The sequence below is a fragment of the Dunckerocampus dactyliophorus genome, chromosome 4 (genome assembly GCF_027744805.1).
Source record: "Dunckerocampus dactyliophorus isolate RoL2022-P2 chromosome 4, RoL_Ddac_1.1, whole genome shotgun sequence".
NCBI lineage: Eukaryota > Metazoa > Chordata > Actinopteri > Syngnathiformes > Syngnathidae > Dunckerocampus > Dunckerocampus dactyliophorus.
This window is the reverse complement of record NC_072822.1, coordinates 25377346-25391455: the sequence shown is the minus strand read 5'-3', so window position 1 is coordinate 25391455 and position 14110 is coordinate 25377346. Positions and strand designations below refer to the sequence as shown.

At 42.1% G+C, this 14110-nt stretch overlaps 1 protein-coding gene across 3 annotated transcripts in view; it reads left to right on the top strand.

Moving 5' to 3' along the window:
• Positions 1-14110, top strand: part of specc1la (sperm antigen with calponin homology and coiled-coil domains 1-like a) — a 25128-nt gene extending 11018 nt beyond the window's left edge. Inside the window, exons 8-16 of one of the 3 annotated variants that reach the window (XM_054772253.1) lie at positions 1062-1225; positions 1328-1449; positions 2507-2597; positions 4487-4576; positions 4652-4808; positions 4998-5100; positions 7957-8073; positions 8152-8211; positions 10720-14110. In XM_054772253.1, the coding sequence (XP_054628228.1) occupies positions 1062-1225; positions 1328-1449; positions 2507-2597; positions 4487-4576; positions 4652-4808; positions 4998-5100; positions 7957-8073; positions 8152-8211; positions 10720-10809 (994 nt within the window). In that variant the 3' untranslated portion in view covers positions 10810-14110. Of the gene's footprint in view, positions 1-1061; positions 1244-1327; positions 1450-2506; positions 4577-4651; positions 4809-4997; positions 5101-7956; positions 8074-8151; positions 8212-10719 lie in introns of those variants that run through there. The other 2 variants (XM_054772252.1, XR_008569930.1) reach the window with 2 other exon arrangements.

Sequence of the window (14110 nt, the reverse complement as noted above, 5' to 3'; positions counted from 1 at the left end):
ACACAGACAGCTCAGTGCTGCATGCACTTTTTAACTTTTTTGGAGTAGATTGCATATCGACACTTCCCCGGCTGTCTGAGCCTCTTTTACACGAAAATGGCATGTTCCAAGTTCGTTGCTAAAAGGCGAAAGTCGGTAAAGAAAATTGCACTGAAACATTTGCAACAATTCTCCCTCCAACAAGCACAAGAGTCATGCTTACATGCCAGGAGACGATAGCAGTGATGTAGATGTCCACTTTCAAACAGCATTATGAGACAAAGCATAGGATTTTTTAAGAGACATTTCCTCAGAATTCAGAGGTAACAACAACAAAACAAGCTGTAAGCTGTTCTTTTTTTTCACACATTTATGACACAAGAACAAAAAGCGACAGAGTGCTCACTTAGAGTGGCGTGGAGTACGCTCAAGAAGCCATTCTCAGATGCAGAAATAATGAAAGAATGCATGACTGAAGTGATGGGCACGATGTATGAAGGCAAACAAAAAAAGGAAATGACAGCTAAAACGAAGCAAATCCCCCAGATTCCACAGCAAGATTCCACAGCAAGCAGGCATACTGAATTCAGTATTTGCTGGCGATCTCGTTAAGCAGCTGTGTTATAGAAGGGAGTTTGTTGAAGACGTGTTGAATATTTTGGGTTCCCCTGGCCAGAGGCACCACCATGAATTCTGAGCCACGTGAAAAATAATCACATTGGGTCCCCCCCCCCCCCCCCCCCCCCCCCCCCCCCCCCCCCCCCCCCCCCCCAATAATAAATAAACAAATAAATAACTAATAATCACCCCCACGAAAAGCAGGGATCTACTGTACAGGCATATGGTATACAGTATTGTACTTACAAAACATGCTGTTACACATTACCACGTCTTGTCAAAGTATCTCAAATCTTTTTTTCACCTGCGCGTAGCGCCATCAAACCAGTTACCATTTAAAAAAAAAATAAATAAAAAAATAGCAGAGAAAAGAAATCTGTAAATATGCGGGGACGCAAATGCCGACCCGCGAATAGGCAGGGCTCTACTGTATTAAGGACAGAATCAAATGGTTTTTTTTTTAGGCAGGAGGAGGAGAGAGGCAGAGTGTATAACTACATGAACGCAGTGGAGAGGGACCTGGCTGCACTCAGACAGGGCATGGGCCTCAGTCGCCGATCTTCCACCTCCTCTGAGCCTTCGCCTACTGTCAAAACACTCATCAAGAGCTTTGACAGTGCCTCACAAGGTATTGGGGATTCCACAGGTTTGTCCTCTTCTTTACTAATCTGTGGAGCCCTACAGTGTAGTTTGAATTTCTGTATCAGTGCATTGTTCTTGTACCTTCCAGCGCTGCCGCCGTCCACTGCTGCAACCGTGGCTCCCACAGCGTCAGCCGCCCCATTACCACGCACCCCTCTCAGTCCTAGTCCCATGAAGACGCCCCCAGCAGCTGCTGTATCACCCATTCAGGTACAGGAAGAAAAGCAGGCCATACTTTTTTAATGTGCAGTCGTCCCTGGTTTATCACGGTTAATTGGTTCCAGACCAATTGAATGTCCACAAAGAAGGATTCAATATTAATAAATTATACAGATGTAATATTTTTGTAGTTATGGCATAGAAAAGGTGCTTACAATCTTCTAAATACAGGTTTTAACATTGTTCGAGCCCTCAAGACATGAAATAACACCCGTATACAGTAGTCACCTTTACATTTGTTTTACCCAATATAGTAGATATGATCACAGAAAATAAGACATATTCGACATAAATAAGATAACATAGACTCACACGTTAGCAGTTCCTTGTTGTTTTTTTTCTGAACAGCGTTCCGGCATACTTCCGCCAATGTATTGAAATGGCAGCTTTAAATGACTTTACACTCGTATTACCCAATATATTATACAAAATAAGAGTAAATAAGCCATTTAAGATAAATAAAACTCGGGAAGTGTCACAGTAAATGTGTTCTCTAGTGAACCTTAGTGATGAGTCGATTGGCTGTATCACCGAACAATTATTGGCAACTAGTGGCCAATGTAAAATACAGTCCCACATTCACAATTAAAATGCTTCTTCAGCCTTGTATTTGTATATTACTTCATTTAATTAGTCCATTTTGTAATTTTTATACTTGAAAATGTTTAATTTAAGCCAAGAATAAGTCAATTTTTTTGCTTAAATATGGATGGGGTTTTTTTGTTTGTTTTTTTTACTAATCATAGGCCGTATTCAACCATTAAACATCATTATTAATTAATTAATTATTGAAAAATCGCGATAGAGTGAGGGAGCGATGTGCAAACCGTGATATAGCGAGGGACGACTGCGCAGTATTTGGAACATTATGTTGGAGAAATTCTTTATTTTTCATGACTTGTCATAAAATGTGCAAATCATCCAGAAATAACAAAAGTAGTGGGATAGCCACAGTAAAAATCTATAAACATATTGACATTTCTCCCCATTCTGCATATCTACAGCTTTTACTAGAATATGACGTTTACAAGACCTTTTTCTTTTTCAGAGGCACTCTGTGTCCACATCTCTGTCAGCAGTCAAGCCACTCTCCTCCCTGAGTGACAAGAGGGCCAGTTACTCTGACATGTCCATGCCATGTGAGGCAGTTCATACCAACATACTTTGTATGCTTTGTGCACAGTGTTCATTCTCAAAGGGGGTTGCAAGCTGCTTATGTAATGCTAATGTTTGCAGATTCCCACCAGTAGCACAGTCTATTGTAAACAAAAGTGACACAGTCCGCATCAGTGGTGATTGGAATGTTTCCCCCTTTTGTATATTTTATACAGTCTGTGGTTGTGTGGTCAGAGTAGCCTGACACATTGTATTATCTATGTGCAGAGGTTTTCAAAACAAAACTGCAGATTTGATTTAAATGTTCCTAATTTTTTCCACCGGATAACCGTATGAAATATTGTGACTACAGTAATCCCTCGCCACTTTACGCTTTGAATTTTGCGGTTTCACTCTACCATGGCTTTCAAAAATGTAATTATTAATACTGTAAATCATGCTGTTGAATTAAGCATATAAATTCCTAAATGAACTAAAATACAAAAATAAGGACGCATTCAGAAGATGACATTGCTCTACACTGGTCATTAGGTGTCAATAATGTTACTGTAATATCAAAAAAGAGGTTTTCAAAAAAAGGGACCTCTAAAGAGTGTACAAGTCAAAGAGTTGTTCTTTGGACTAGGGACGGGAAATCAACAAACAGTGCAAAAATCCTAGGCACTCTCTTACCCTGTCAAAATGCCTTTATTGTTTATGGCATGTCTTAATGGACTTTACTCAGCGCCAACGCGCTTTAGCTTTCCGGCCTTCATCAGGGGGACAAAGAAACGTGTTCGGTGAGACACACAAGCACCAGATTTGATGGCCGGAACAACAGATTTTTATTGCAGGTTTGAATTATTTCAAAAAAGGCATTATAATCCCTAACACGGGCTAATGTTACGACCATAACACACGCCAAGCTAAAACTCAACTCCGAACTCAACTCTGAAACCCCGACGTCACTTCCTGTCCATCCCCCACTCAGTTCCTCTAGCACAGGGGTCACCAACGTTTTTCCTTGTGAGAGCTACTTTTACAAAAGAGAGAAGAGTACTCATTTTTGTAACATTTTTGTAACATTTATTTTCAGAGCTTATTTTAAACCCAAACAAAGCGAATATGCTTGTTTTACCAGAACATGAACAAAATGCTGGTGTCCACAACTCACATTTTGTATTTCAGAATGCATTTCTTTCTACTGTTCTTTCATTATTAACTGAAAACCTGAATGAAAAGCAGGCCACGTTGGTGACCCCTGCTCTAGCACCATAACACATTTACAGCATCACACAGAAGCATGAGTCTTATTTATCTCTGAAATGGCGGATTTTATTGTATGTCTACTATATTGGGCAGTATGAGTGTAAAGGTGTTAAAAAACATATTTAGGCAGCCACAAACAGGTTTTTTTTACACTGTAACTACAAAAACATTTTTAATTTTTAATTTATAAATAAGGAATCCTACTTTGCGGAAATTAACTCATCACTGTCCGGTCTGAAACCAAATAACCGCAAAAAATGAGGGATTACTGTATATCACTATTTTTGTAATTACAACACGCTACCTGTTTTCATATGCACTAACAGTAAAGAAGAATTGGGTTCATTTTGCTCCCAGACTGTGAAGTATAATTTCCCTTCAGGTTATAGTGGTTTGTACAAAAGCAAAAAACATGCAATTGATAACTGAGAGTAATTATTCAATCCTCTTTTGAGTTTGTAAGTTTACCCACCTTACAAAGACATATATAACGGGTAGCGCCACATCTAAGAAGAAAAAAAAAAAACGGAAAAAAATAGCGCCAGATACAGTATTTCTATGGTGGTCCAGAAATATTGACGGCCACCAACTGCGACAAATAAATGACTGTATAGGAAACACTGTAACTGTAATGCTGGTTGTAATATGATGTTTACTGTCACAGCCGAGCACCTTCTCAGGGGAGCTCCTGCCAGTAGACCCCCATCTGTTCTCCAGAGGGTGTCCAATATGGACTCCACCAAGACAATGTCAGGTTGGATAATATATTGAGGGTTTAAAACCAACTTTATGATGAATACATCATAACTTGTGTATCCATTCCTCCCAGTGTCCCGCCGGAGTAGTGAAGAAATAAAGAGGGACATGTCCACCCAAGATGGGGCGTCCTCGTCGTCACTGATGGCCATAAGCGCTGCCTCCTCTCCACTCTCCCTGTCCTCCTCACCCACCGCCTCCATCACCCCCACAGCACGGAGCCGCATAAGGTACCCCCTTTTTAACCACAACCTAACAGTTGCAACAGTTATGTTTTCATATTGATTTTTTTATTTCTCAATTGGTATACAAAGTAAACGAAACACCAAGGTTACTAAGCAAGCAGGATGTCTCCATTGCTGCTGAAATAGTAAATAAATGTTTACATGTGTGTTTCTTTTCTGTTGGTATCTCTGAAGAGAGGAGCGAAAGGACCCACTGTCTGCACTGGCCAGAGAGTATGGAGGCTCTAAAAGGAATGCCCTGCTGAAGTGGTGCCAGAAGAAAACTGAGGGTTATCAGGTACGTTTACGTGCTAAAATTTACTGTCAAGAATGAACATTTCCAACATCTTTGAAATGCTTCACTGGTTTTGTGAATGAAAACCACAGTGCCTCTTTTGGATTACTTTTGCCAGTACCGTGCCCAGGTAAAGGTGGAGGGTTGGGACATTTAAAAATAACAAGACTTGACTGAAGAAAGTTCACTCGTAGTTCTAAACACATTGGCTTTGTTTTTGTTACATGCACGTGCGTCGTGGCCAGTTGTGCAAATTAGATGAGGATGCCATTTAGCTAGTGACTTTTAAGCCAGCCAAATAAAGACAAATCAAAAGAAGAGTCAAGTAATTGAGTTCTACCCGGTGGGATCAGGTCAGCACAGCCATCTTGCCCTGGCTGGCAAGGTTCGCTGGCCACCACGCGCTACCTGCCACTAATAGATTTGGCGCTATCTGTTTGCCCTCTCTCATAAATACTATACATTGTAACGCACCTTCTCTACCAGAGAATAAGAAAATGGAGCAGAAGGGATCAGTGTTGACAACTTAGCGAGTATTCAGGCCCCTGTAGATACTCTTTTTCAAAAAAGTGACATACACTGCATGAGTCCAATTGTGTTCATAATGTATTTTTATCACAAAACATCCTTGTTTGAACTGGAAGTCAGCTCCGTTCCTCATCTATGATGTCATCAGCAGGTGACTCTGTAGTTCTTGGCTAACTAACACAGTTACGCCACATAGTTTTACATGCATTAAACGATTCTAAATACATATAAATGACTAATGAAAGGATAAATGAACATTTAAGGTTACTTTTACCTTCATTGATGATGTGTTTACAAAGACATGCTGTAGCAGCCAGATCAACACGAACACCACCTTTTGTATTTTGGCATCGGTTATATCTTGAATTCAATAGCGTTTCTCACCTTCTAAAATGCTAGCACTTGCAACTTTCTTGGCTCCATTTTGGGTTATTTTGCAGCCAGGATCAAATGAAAAGCAAAGTCTTGAGGTGAGAAACACGATTGAATTAAATAAATAACACCCGGGGTTGCTCAGGGCCTGTACGTTGGAGTTTAACCCGGTGAACAAGAGGATAGTTTCCCTTCGCGTTCGGGTGGGGGGGATAGGTCCTGACTGTTGTTTGTGCTTATGCGCCAAACAGCAGTTCAGAATACCTACCCTTTTTGGAGTCCTCAGAGGGCGTACTGGAGAGTGCTGGCACCAGGACAATCTGGGCCGCAGTTTGATGATCGACTTTGTGGTCGTGTCGTCGAACTTGCAGCCACATGATTTTGACACTCAGGTGAAGAGAGGGGCGGAGCTGTCAACCGATCACCAACTGGTGGTGACTTGGCTCCGATGGCGGGTGAGTATGCCGGTCAGACCTGGCAGGCCTAGACGTATTGCGAGGGTCTGCTGGGAACGTCTGGCTGAGTCTCCTGTCAGAAGGAGTTTCAACTCCCACCTCCGGGAGAGCTTCAACTATGTTCCGAGGGAAGCGGCGGACATTGAGTCCAAGTGGGCCATGTTCCATGCCTCCATTATTGAGGCGGCTGATCGGAGCTGTAGCTGTAAGGTGGTTGGTGCCAGTCGTGGCGGTAATCCCAGAACCCATTGGTGGACACCGGTGGTGAGGGATGCCGTCAAGCTGAGGAAGGAGTCCTTTTGGCCAAAAGGCTCATGGGACTCTGGAGGCAGCTGACAGGTACCGGCAGGCCAAGCGGTCTGCGTCTCTGGCGGTCACTAAGGCAAAAACTCGGACATGGGAGGAGTTCGGAGAAGCCACGGAGAACGACTTCTGGACAGCTTCGAAGAGATTCTGGACTACCATCCCCCGTTTCAGGAGGTGGAAGCAGTGCATGGTCAACACCGTGTATGGTGGGGATGGTGTGCTGCTGACCTCGACTCGAGATGTTGTGGACCGGTGGAAGGAATACTTCAAAGAGCTCCTCAATCCCACCGACACGTCTTCCAATGAGGAGGCAGTGCCTGGGGACTCCGCGGTGGGCGCTCCTATCTCTGGGGCTGAGGTTGCCGAGGTGGTTAAAAAACTCATCGGTGGCAGGACCCCAGGGGAGGATGATATTCGCCCGGAGTTCCTTAAGGCCCTGGATGCTGTGGACGTGTCTTGGTTGACACGACTCTGCAGCGTCTCGTGGACATCGGGGGAGGTGCCTCAGGATTAGCAAACTGGGGTGGTGGTCCCACTTTTTAAGAAGGGGGACCGGAGGGTGTGTTCCAACTATCGTGGGATCACACTTGGCAGCCTTCCTGGTAAGGTCTATTCAGGAGTTCGGAGAGGAAGATCCGCCAGATAGTTGAATCTCGGATTCAGGAGGAGCAGTGTGGTTTTTGTTCTGCTCGTGGAACTGTGGACCAGCTCTACACTCTCAGCAGGGTCCTTGAGGGTGCATGGGAGTTTGCCCACCAGTTTACATGTGTTTTGTGGACTTGGAGAAGGCATTCAACCGTGTTCCTCGAGGAATTCTATGGGGAGTATTCCGGGAGGATGAGGTATCGGACCACCTAATTCAGCCTGTTCGTTCCCTGTGTGACCGGTGACAGAGTCTGGTTCGCATTGCCGGCAATAAGTCGGACCTGTTTCCAGTGAGGGTTGGACTTTGTCACAGATTCTGTTCATTACTTTTATGGACAGAATTTCTAGGTGCAGCCAGGGCATTGAGGCGTTCCGGTGTAGTGGCTGCAGGAATGGGTCTCTGCTTTTTGCAGAATGATGTGGTCCTGCTGGCTTCATTGAGCCATGACCTTCAAATCTCACTGGATTGGTTTGCAGCTGAGTGTGAAGCGGCTGGGATGAGAATCAGCACCTCCGTTGAAGTGTTTGAGTGATATACTGCCATGTTTTCCAGAACATTGACATCACCAATTTCAGCAGTAGTTGGAATGATGGTCTGGCATTCTGTGCTTTGCTCCACACCTACTTGCCAGCCCACATCCCGTATCAAGAACTGAGCAGCCAAGACAAGGCGAGTACACGTCTGAGGGCACCATGCCTTCCAACTCCTGCAACCTGAAATGAAAATACTCTCTTTGTTTGATTTCAGAGGAGAAACTTCACCTTGGCGTTCCAGGCTGCAGAAAGTGTTGGCATCAAATGCACTTTGGTAAGTTTTATTGTGACAAATCTCTTGTGGAAAGCCAGAATATGTCAATCCTGTTAGAATGGTCAATTTCAGCCACAGAATACTTCATTTCAAGTTGTATGTTAAACACATTATATGTTATGCAGTGTGGCTGAGTCATCCTTGTCATGGAGAGAAAGAAAAAGAAAAAAGTTTGACCTTAATAGATTTTAAAGCGTATATTATTGCTTACTCTTTTTTTTTTACATTTTGTCCCACATTTTGCATCTAAAAGCACCTAATTTTAGATGTTTCCCACAGGACTGCAATCTGTCTGTGGCATTGGGTTGCATGATTGCACAATTTGTACAATTGTCCATGACGCAAAACTCTGGCCAGGGTGGAGATTTTCAAAAACTCCAAGTCAATCTTTGTGTGTGGATGTTTTGTTTTTTTGGTTTGTGTCATAAGAAATGTGCGCCATTATGTTATGTTTTTAATGCTTATTTAACAGCAGACGTTATTGATGTTGTTTTCTTTTGCACCTTATAACACGCACAGCTGATTTTAAAAAAAAACAAAACACATTACTGATGTTTCCTGGGATCCATGTAAGTGTGCGCTGATTTTAAAGATAGCGTACATTGTACGTCTAATATCTCACTATATTGAACAGATACAATAAAATGTGTTTGTGAGCGAGGGCGAAAAAAACAAAAACAGAAGTAGCGCCAAATTTATCAGTGGCAGTCCAGATTTATTTGTGGCAGACCATTACAAATGAATATATGGGGAACACTGAGAAATGATGTAAAAAAACAACAAATCATGGCCTTTACGGCCCACATCGCTGTGATGCGAGGTGCACATCAAGCTACATTTGGAGGGTGAGGTGTGAGCCTGCGCATTGTACACTTTGATGCAAAAGCCTAAACCAGGCTGTACTTCAGTGTCAAATGTTTTAGCGCCAACATGTAGAGCCAATAATATTGCATACAGTGGTGTGCAAAAGTGTTTGCCCCCTTCCTGATTTCTTATTTTTTTGCATGTTTGTCACACTTAAATGTTTCAGATCATCACAAAAATGTAAATATTAGTCAATGACAACGCAACTGAACACAAAATGCAGTTTTTAAATGAAAGTTTTTATTATTAAGGGAGAAAAAAAAATCAGTATGAAAAAGGGCCCGAAAGAAAGTAATTGAGATCTGTCAGTCTGGAAAAGGTTATAAAGCCATTTCTAAAGCATTTGGGACTCCAATGAACCACAGTGAGAGCCATTATCCACAAATGGCGAAAACATGAACAGTGGTGAACATTCCCAGGAGTGGCCAGCCAACCAAAATGACCCCAAGAGCGCAGCGACGACTCATCCAAGAGGTCACAGAAGACCCCACAACAACATCCAAAGAACTGCAGGCCTCACTTGCCTCAGTTAAGGTCAGTGTTCATGACTCCACCAGAAGAAAGACACTGGGCAAAAATGTCCTGCATGGCAGAGTTCCAAGAAGAAAACCACTGTTGAACAAAAACAACATTAAGGCTTGTCTCAATTTCGCCAGAAAACATCTTGATGATCTCCAAGACCTTTGGGAAAATACTCTGTGGTATGACGAGACAAAAGTTGAACTTTTTGGCAGGTGTGTGTCCCATTACATCTGGCGGGAAAGTAGCGCCTCATTTCAGAAAAAGAACATCATACCAACAGTAAAACATGGTAGTGGTAGTGTGATGGCCTGGGGCTGTTTTGCTGCTTCAGGACCTGGAAGACTTGCTGTGATAAATGGAACCATGAATTCTGCTGTCTACCAAAAAATCCTGAAGAAGAATGTCCGGCCTCAAGCTGAAACCAACTTGGGTTCTGCAGCAGGACAATGATCCAAAACACACCAGCAAGTCCACCTCTGAATGGCTGAAGAAAAACAAAATGAAGACTTTGGAGTGGTCTAGTCAAAGTCCTGACCTGAATCCTATTGAAATGCTGTGACATGACCTTAAAAAGGCGGTTCATGCTGGAAAACCCTCCAATGTGGCTGAATTACAACAATTCTGCAAAGATGAGTGGGCCAAAGTTCCTCCACAGCGCTGTAAGAGACTCATTGCAAGTTATCGCAAACGCTTGATTGCAGTTGTTGCTGCTAAGGGTGGCCCAACCAGTTATTAGGTTTAGGGGGCAATCACTTTTTCACACAGGGCCATGTAGGTTTGGTTTCATCAAAAATGTCTTTTAAAAACTGCATTTTGTGTTCAGTTGTGTTGTCATTGACTAAATATTTGATGATCTGAAACAGTTAAGTGTGACAAACATGCAAAAAAAAAAAGAAATCAGGAAGTGGGCAAACACTTTTTCACACCACTGTAGTGACCGCCAGCAGTCTTGAGAGATCTAGGGATGGGCGATACAGACAATTTCTGTATCCGTCTGATACCAAGTAAATCCAGGGACGGTGTTGCTGGTACGGACACCTTTTTACTTGATATCTGTCAAGATAATTGAATGATTTGATGATGATTGAATGCTACTACCCTTGGTAACTTTCTTGCTTGCAGGACATAAACGAGATGGTGCACACTGAGAGGCCAGACTGGCAGAACGTCATGACGTACGTCACAGCTATCTACAAATACTTTGAGACCTGACTTCCTGCACACTGTCACGAAATCAGTTATACCTCACTGGAATACCTTTACACACACACACACACCCCTCTACATCGCATGCTCACACTCTTAGCGTTCCTGTGTGCTGTGAGAAGACGGACAGTATGCAGTACCAGATGAAGCCTTGACAAGTAAGAACTGACTGGTGATGGTGAAGACACCATGCTTCAGTGCCTTCAGCATGGATTTAAGCAGTTTCCCTCCACACGGGAAGCTTCAAAACTAGAAGAAAACTTCATTTTGATGGGGAGTACTTTAAGGAAACATCTGCTGCTGCTTAATAACATATCAGTAGAGTAACCATTACAATGGAGCTCAGCCAAGCAGGCATCAAGCCTTCTTCAGATGCCTGAAAGGATCAAGTGCCTGTGTGATGATGGATGCCTCCCCATTCGCCTCCCTCATGCACCCATTCCGCTATGTTACAGTCTTTTTGGCTCATTTAGGGGTTTCTTGGTGTGACTGATGGGATCACTTTTAAAGCATAAGAACATGCTCTACAACACTAAGACATGTGAGCACCGCTGCTTAGACGCGTGATGAGTTCATGTGTACATGAATGCAAAGGTAGCACTGTATGCTATTGACCACATAGAGCACAGAGTATGGGTTTACACAAAAGCGTGTGTGAGTTTTCAAGACATCAATTCTGGGGTTGCGAAATTACACTACATAAAAAAAAGCTTATAGGAATTAATTGTAATAAACTGCAAAATTATTTATTGGAGAAAAAAAAACCTACTAGAAAAACATACTACAGTTTTCCAAATTCAAGTTGGAGTAGTTTGCATGCACGTCAAAGTTATTCTTGGATATGAGATTGTTTATATTAGTTACTGCAAAGTTCCAGTTCATTCTCATGAATTCCTGTAGTACAGGGGTGTCCAAAGTGCAGATCACAGGCCATTTTAGGCCCGCAGCTCATTTTTGATTGACATATAGTACAAATGAAATGAATTCATTATTAATGAGATATATAGTGGATCCTCGCGCATTTGCAATTCAGCATTAATGACCATGGAAATTCACAAATGTTATTAAAAAAAAAATACACCCTTTTTTCCGCAGAAAACACGTCATTCACCATAGGTTGGTAACCATTTCCAAATATGTGATAGCATAGGTAAAATGTACAACATACATGTACCGCAGTTAGAAGCCCACGATTTTTACATGTTTATGTCTTTATGCTTCACTGAAAATGTCATCAATCAAGCGCTGAGATTTTGCACTGGGTTCGGCGGTCCTTGAACGCACCATAGTTGTGTCCTGCGACTGGCTACACCGTGACTCCGATTCCAGCTGTTAGGGATTCACACTAAAGGCTTTATTTCAAGCAGATATGGAGAACTTCCTGCTTCTCAAGACTGAAACCGATAACCAATAACTATTATTTTTTTGCATTTAGATTTAACTGTAGTTTGTGCACACTTGGAGGTAAGAGCAACTCAAACAAAGTTTGATTTGACCAACTGAACCTGTAGATTTGTCCTAACCAAACATGACATCACTACTATTAACAAAGCATTTAAAAAATGGCGGCAGCTCAGAAGTACAAAGCGTGGCTCCAAGGGGTTTACTAGTCGACGATGATAAAGGGCTGGTTGTCCAGCGCCATCATTTTCATGATGAAATCACAGATCGCTTTAGCCCTCGGGTCGTATCTGGCAAACTCTTTTTGCACTTTTCAAACGCCATGGCGATAGGAACAAGCCCCGGGCGCCATAGTGATGCTGAAGCTTGATGTTTTTTTTGCCTCATTGCGAATGTTCTGAATGATCTACTTTATATATCGTCTTATATACATGGGTTGGTTTTAGCATATTAAAAAAAAGTCCAAAATATCAAAATGGGCCCCCGAAGTCTTTTGATTTTTTTTTTTTTTTTTTTTTTTTTTTTGTCCTTGGTGGAAAAAGTTTGGACACTCCTGTGCTAGTATAACCATTGAAGAGATCTCTTCAGGTTTTGCCAATGTCACAAATTGTAAGGTGTTTTACTGCCTTCACTGAAAGCTGAATTTATAAGCTATAACTTATCACGTTAAAAACTTTTTCCACCGAGGGTCGCACACGTAAAAATGAAACTTTGTGTTTGTAAAACCAATCTGTGTGCCTAATCATCCTTGGTAATGTTGTGATGCAGGTTGTTTTTATTATTTCAAAAAGGAAAAAATGCAGAGCTGCAGGCTGCATTTTGAACACCCCTGTTTTAAACAACACCTCATTTCTGAATTAGCAGTGTTCATGTTCCAATATCTATTTTGTCTTTTCAACTTCCTACTGTGACTTTGGACATGCCGAGACATTGATGAAGTCTTTGTGCTGACGTTGCGTGTTTCACTGTATTTATTTGGAGGTTTCCAATCACTGTTACATGAATATGTTTCACCTGGCATCAGCTTTTTTACGCCTTAACACTTTTTCTGAGAGCGAATCTTGCAGTCCCCCCCCCACCCAGTGTGGAAAATGATGACGGTGCCTCTTGAGAAACACTACTAATAAGGTTTTTGTGTCTGGTGTGAGTTAGTTTGTGTGCTGATCTGGGTCACATGAGGCGCTGCCAGCTGGTATCTATGGCAACGTCACTGTTTTCATCTTGAATTCATTGCCAAACCACGTCACCACAGTCTGTACAGCTGTGCTAGACAGCCAGTGATTTATGTGTGTTTGTGTGTGTGTGTGCATGCTTAGGTGTAGTATTTAATTACATTTGAAAGCTTTGAGGGTGGCCATAATGCCAGATGTTTTTATTGTGTACCCACCCACTCCAGCGTTGTGTTTTATGGCTGAAACCTGGATTGTGTGGTATCGACAGCAGCAATGGGATCCTCCTGATCCTGCGTGGAGACGTTACATTAGAAGCGAATGTGAACAGTCCTTTGTGTCTTTACTGGATCTGCTTCATTTTTATGATTTGCTTTCCTTGGTTTACTTGAAAATGCTCTGAGAATTCCACTGAATCTGCTTAAGTTTTTTTTTTTTTTTTTTTTTTTAAATTCCATCTTGCCTATAAAGTCAGTATTTTTTCAGGTCACATTTAGAGTGCATTTTTTTTTGGGAGAAACTTCATGTAGTGCCTATGCTTTAGTTCAAGTGTGGTGTGTGATGCAAAATACAGTGCACAATATGATAAAAATCTCTTTCACAAATGTTCTTTGTTGCTTCATTTTTCTGCAACCAATAAAACACCATTGTTGTCATATAGTTTCATACACATGCATATACAAAATATCGCACTTTCCAGCTCACGCGCGCCCCCACCCCTTCAGGATGCAGCAGTA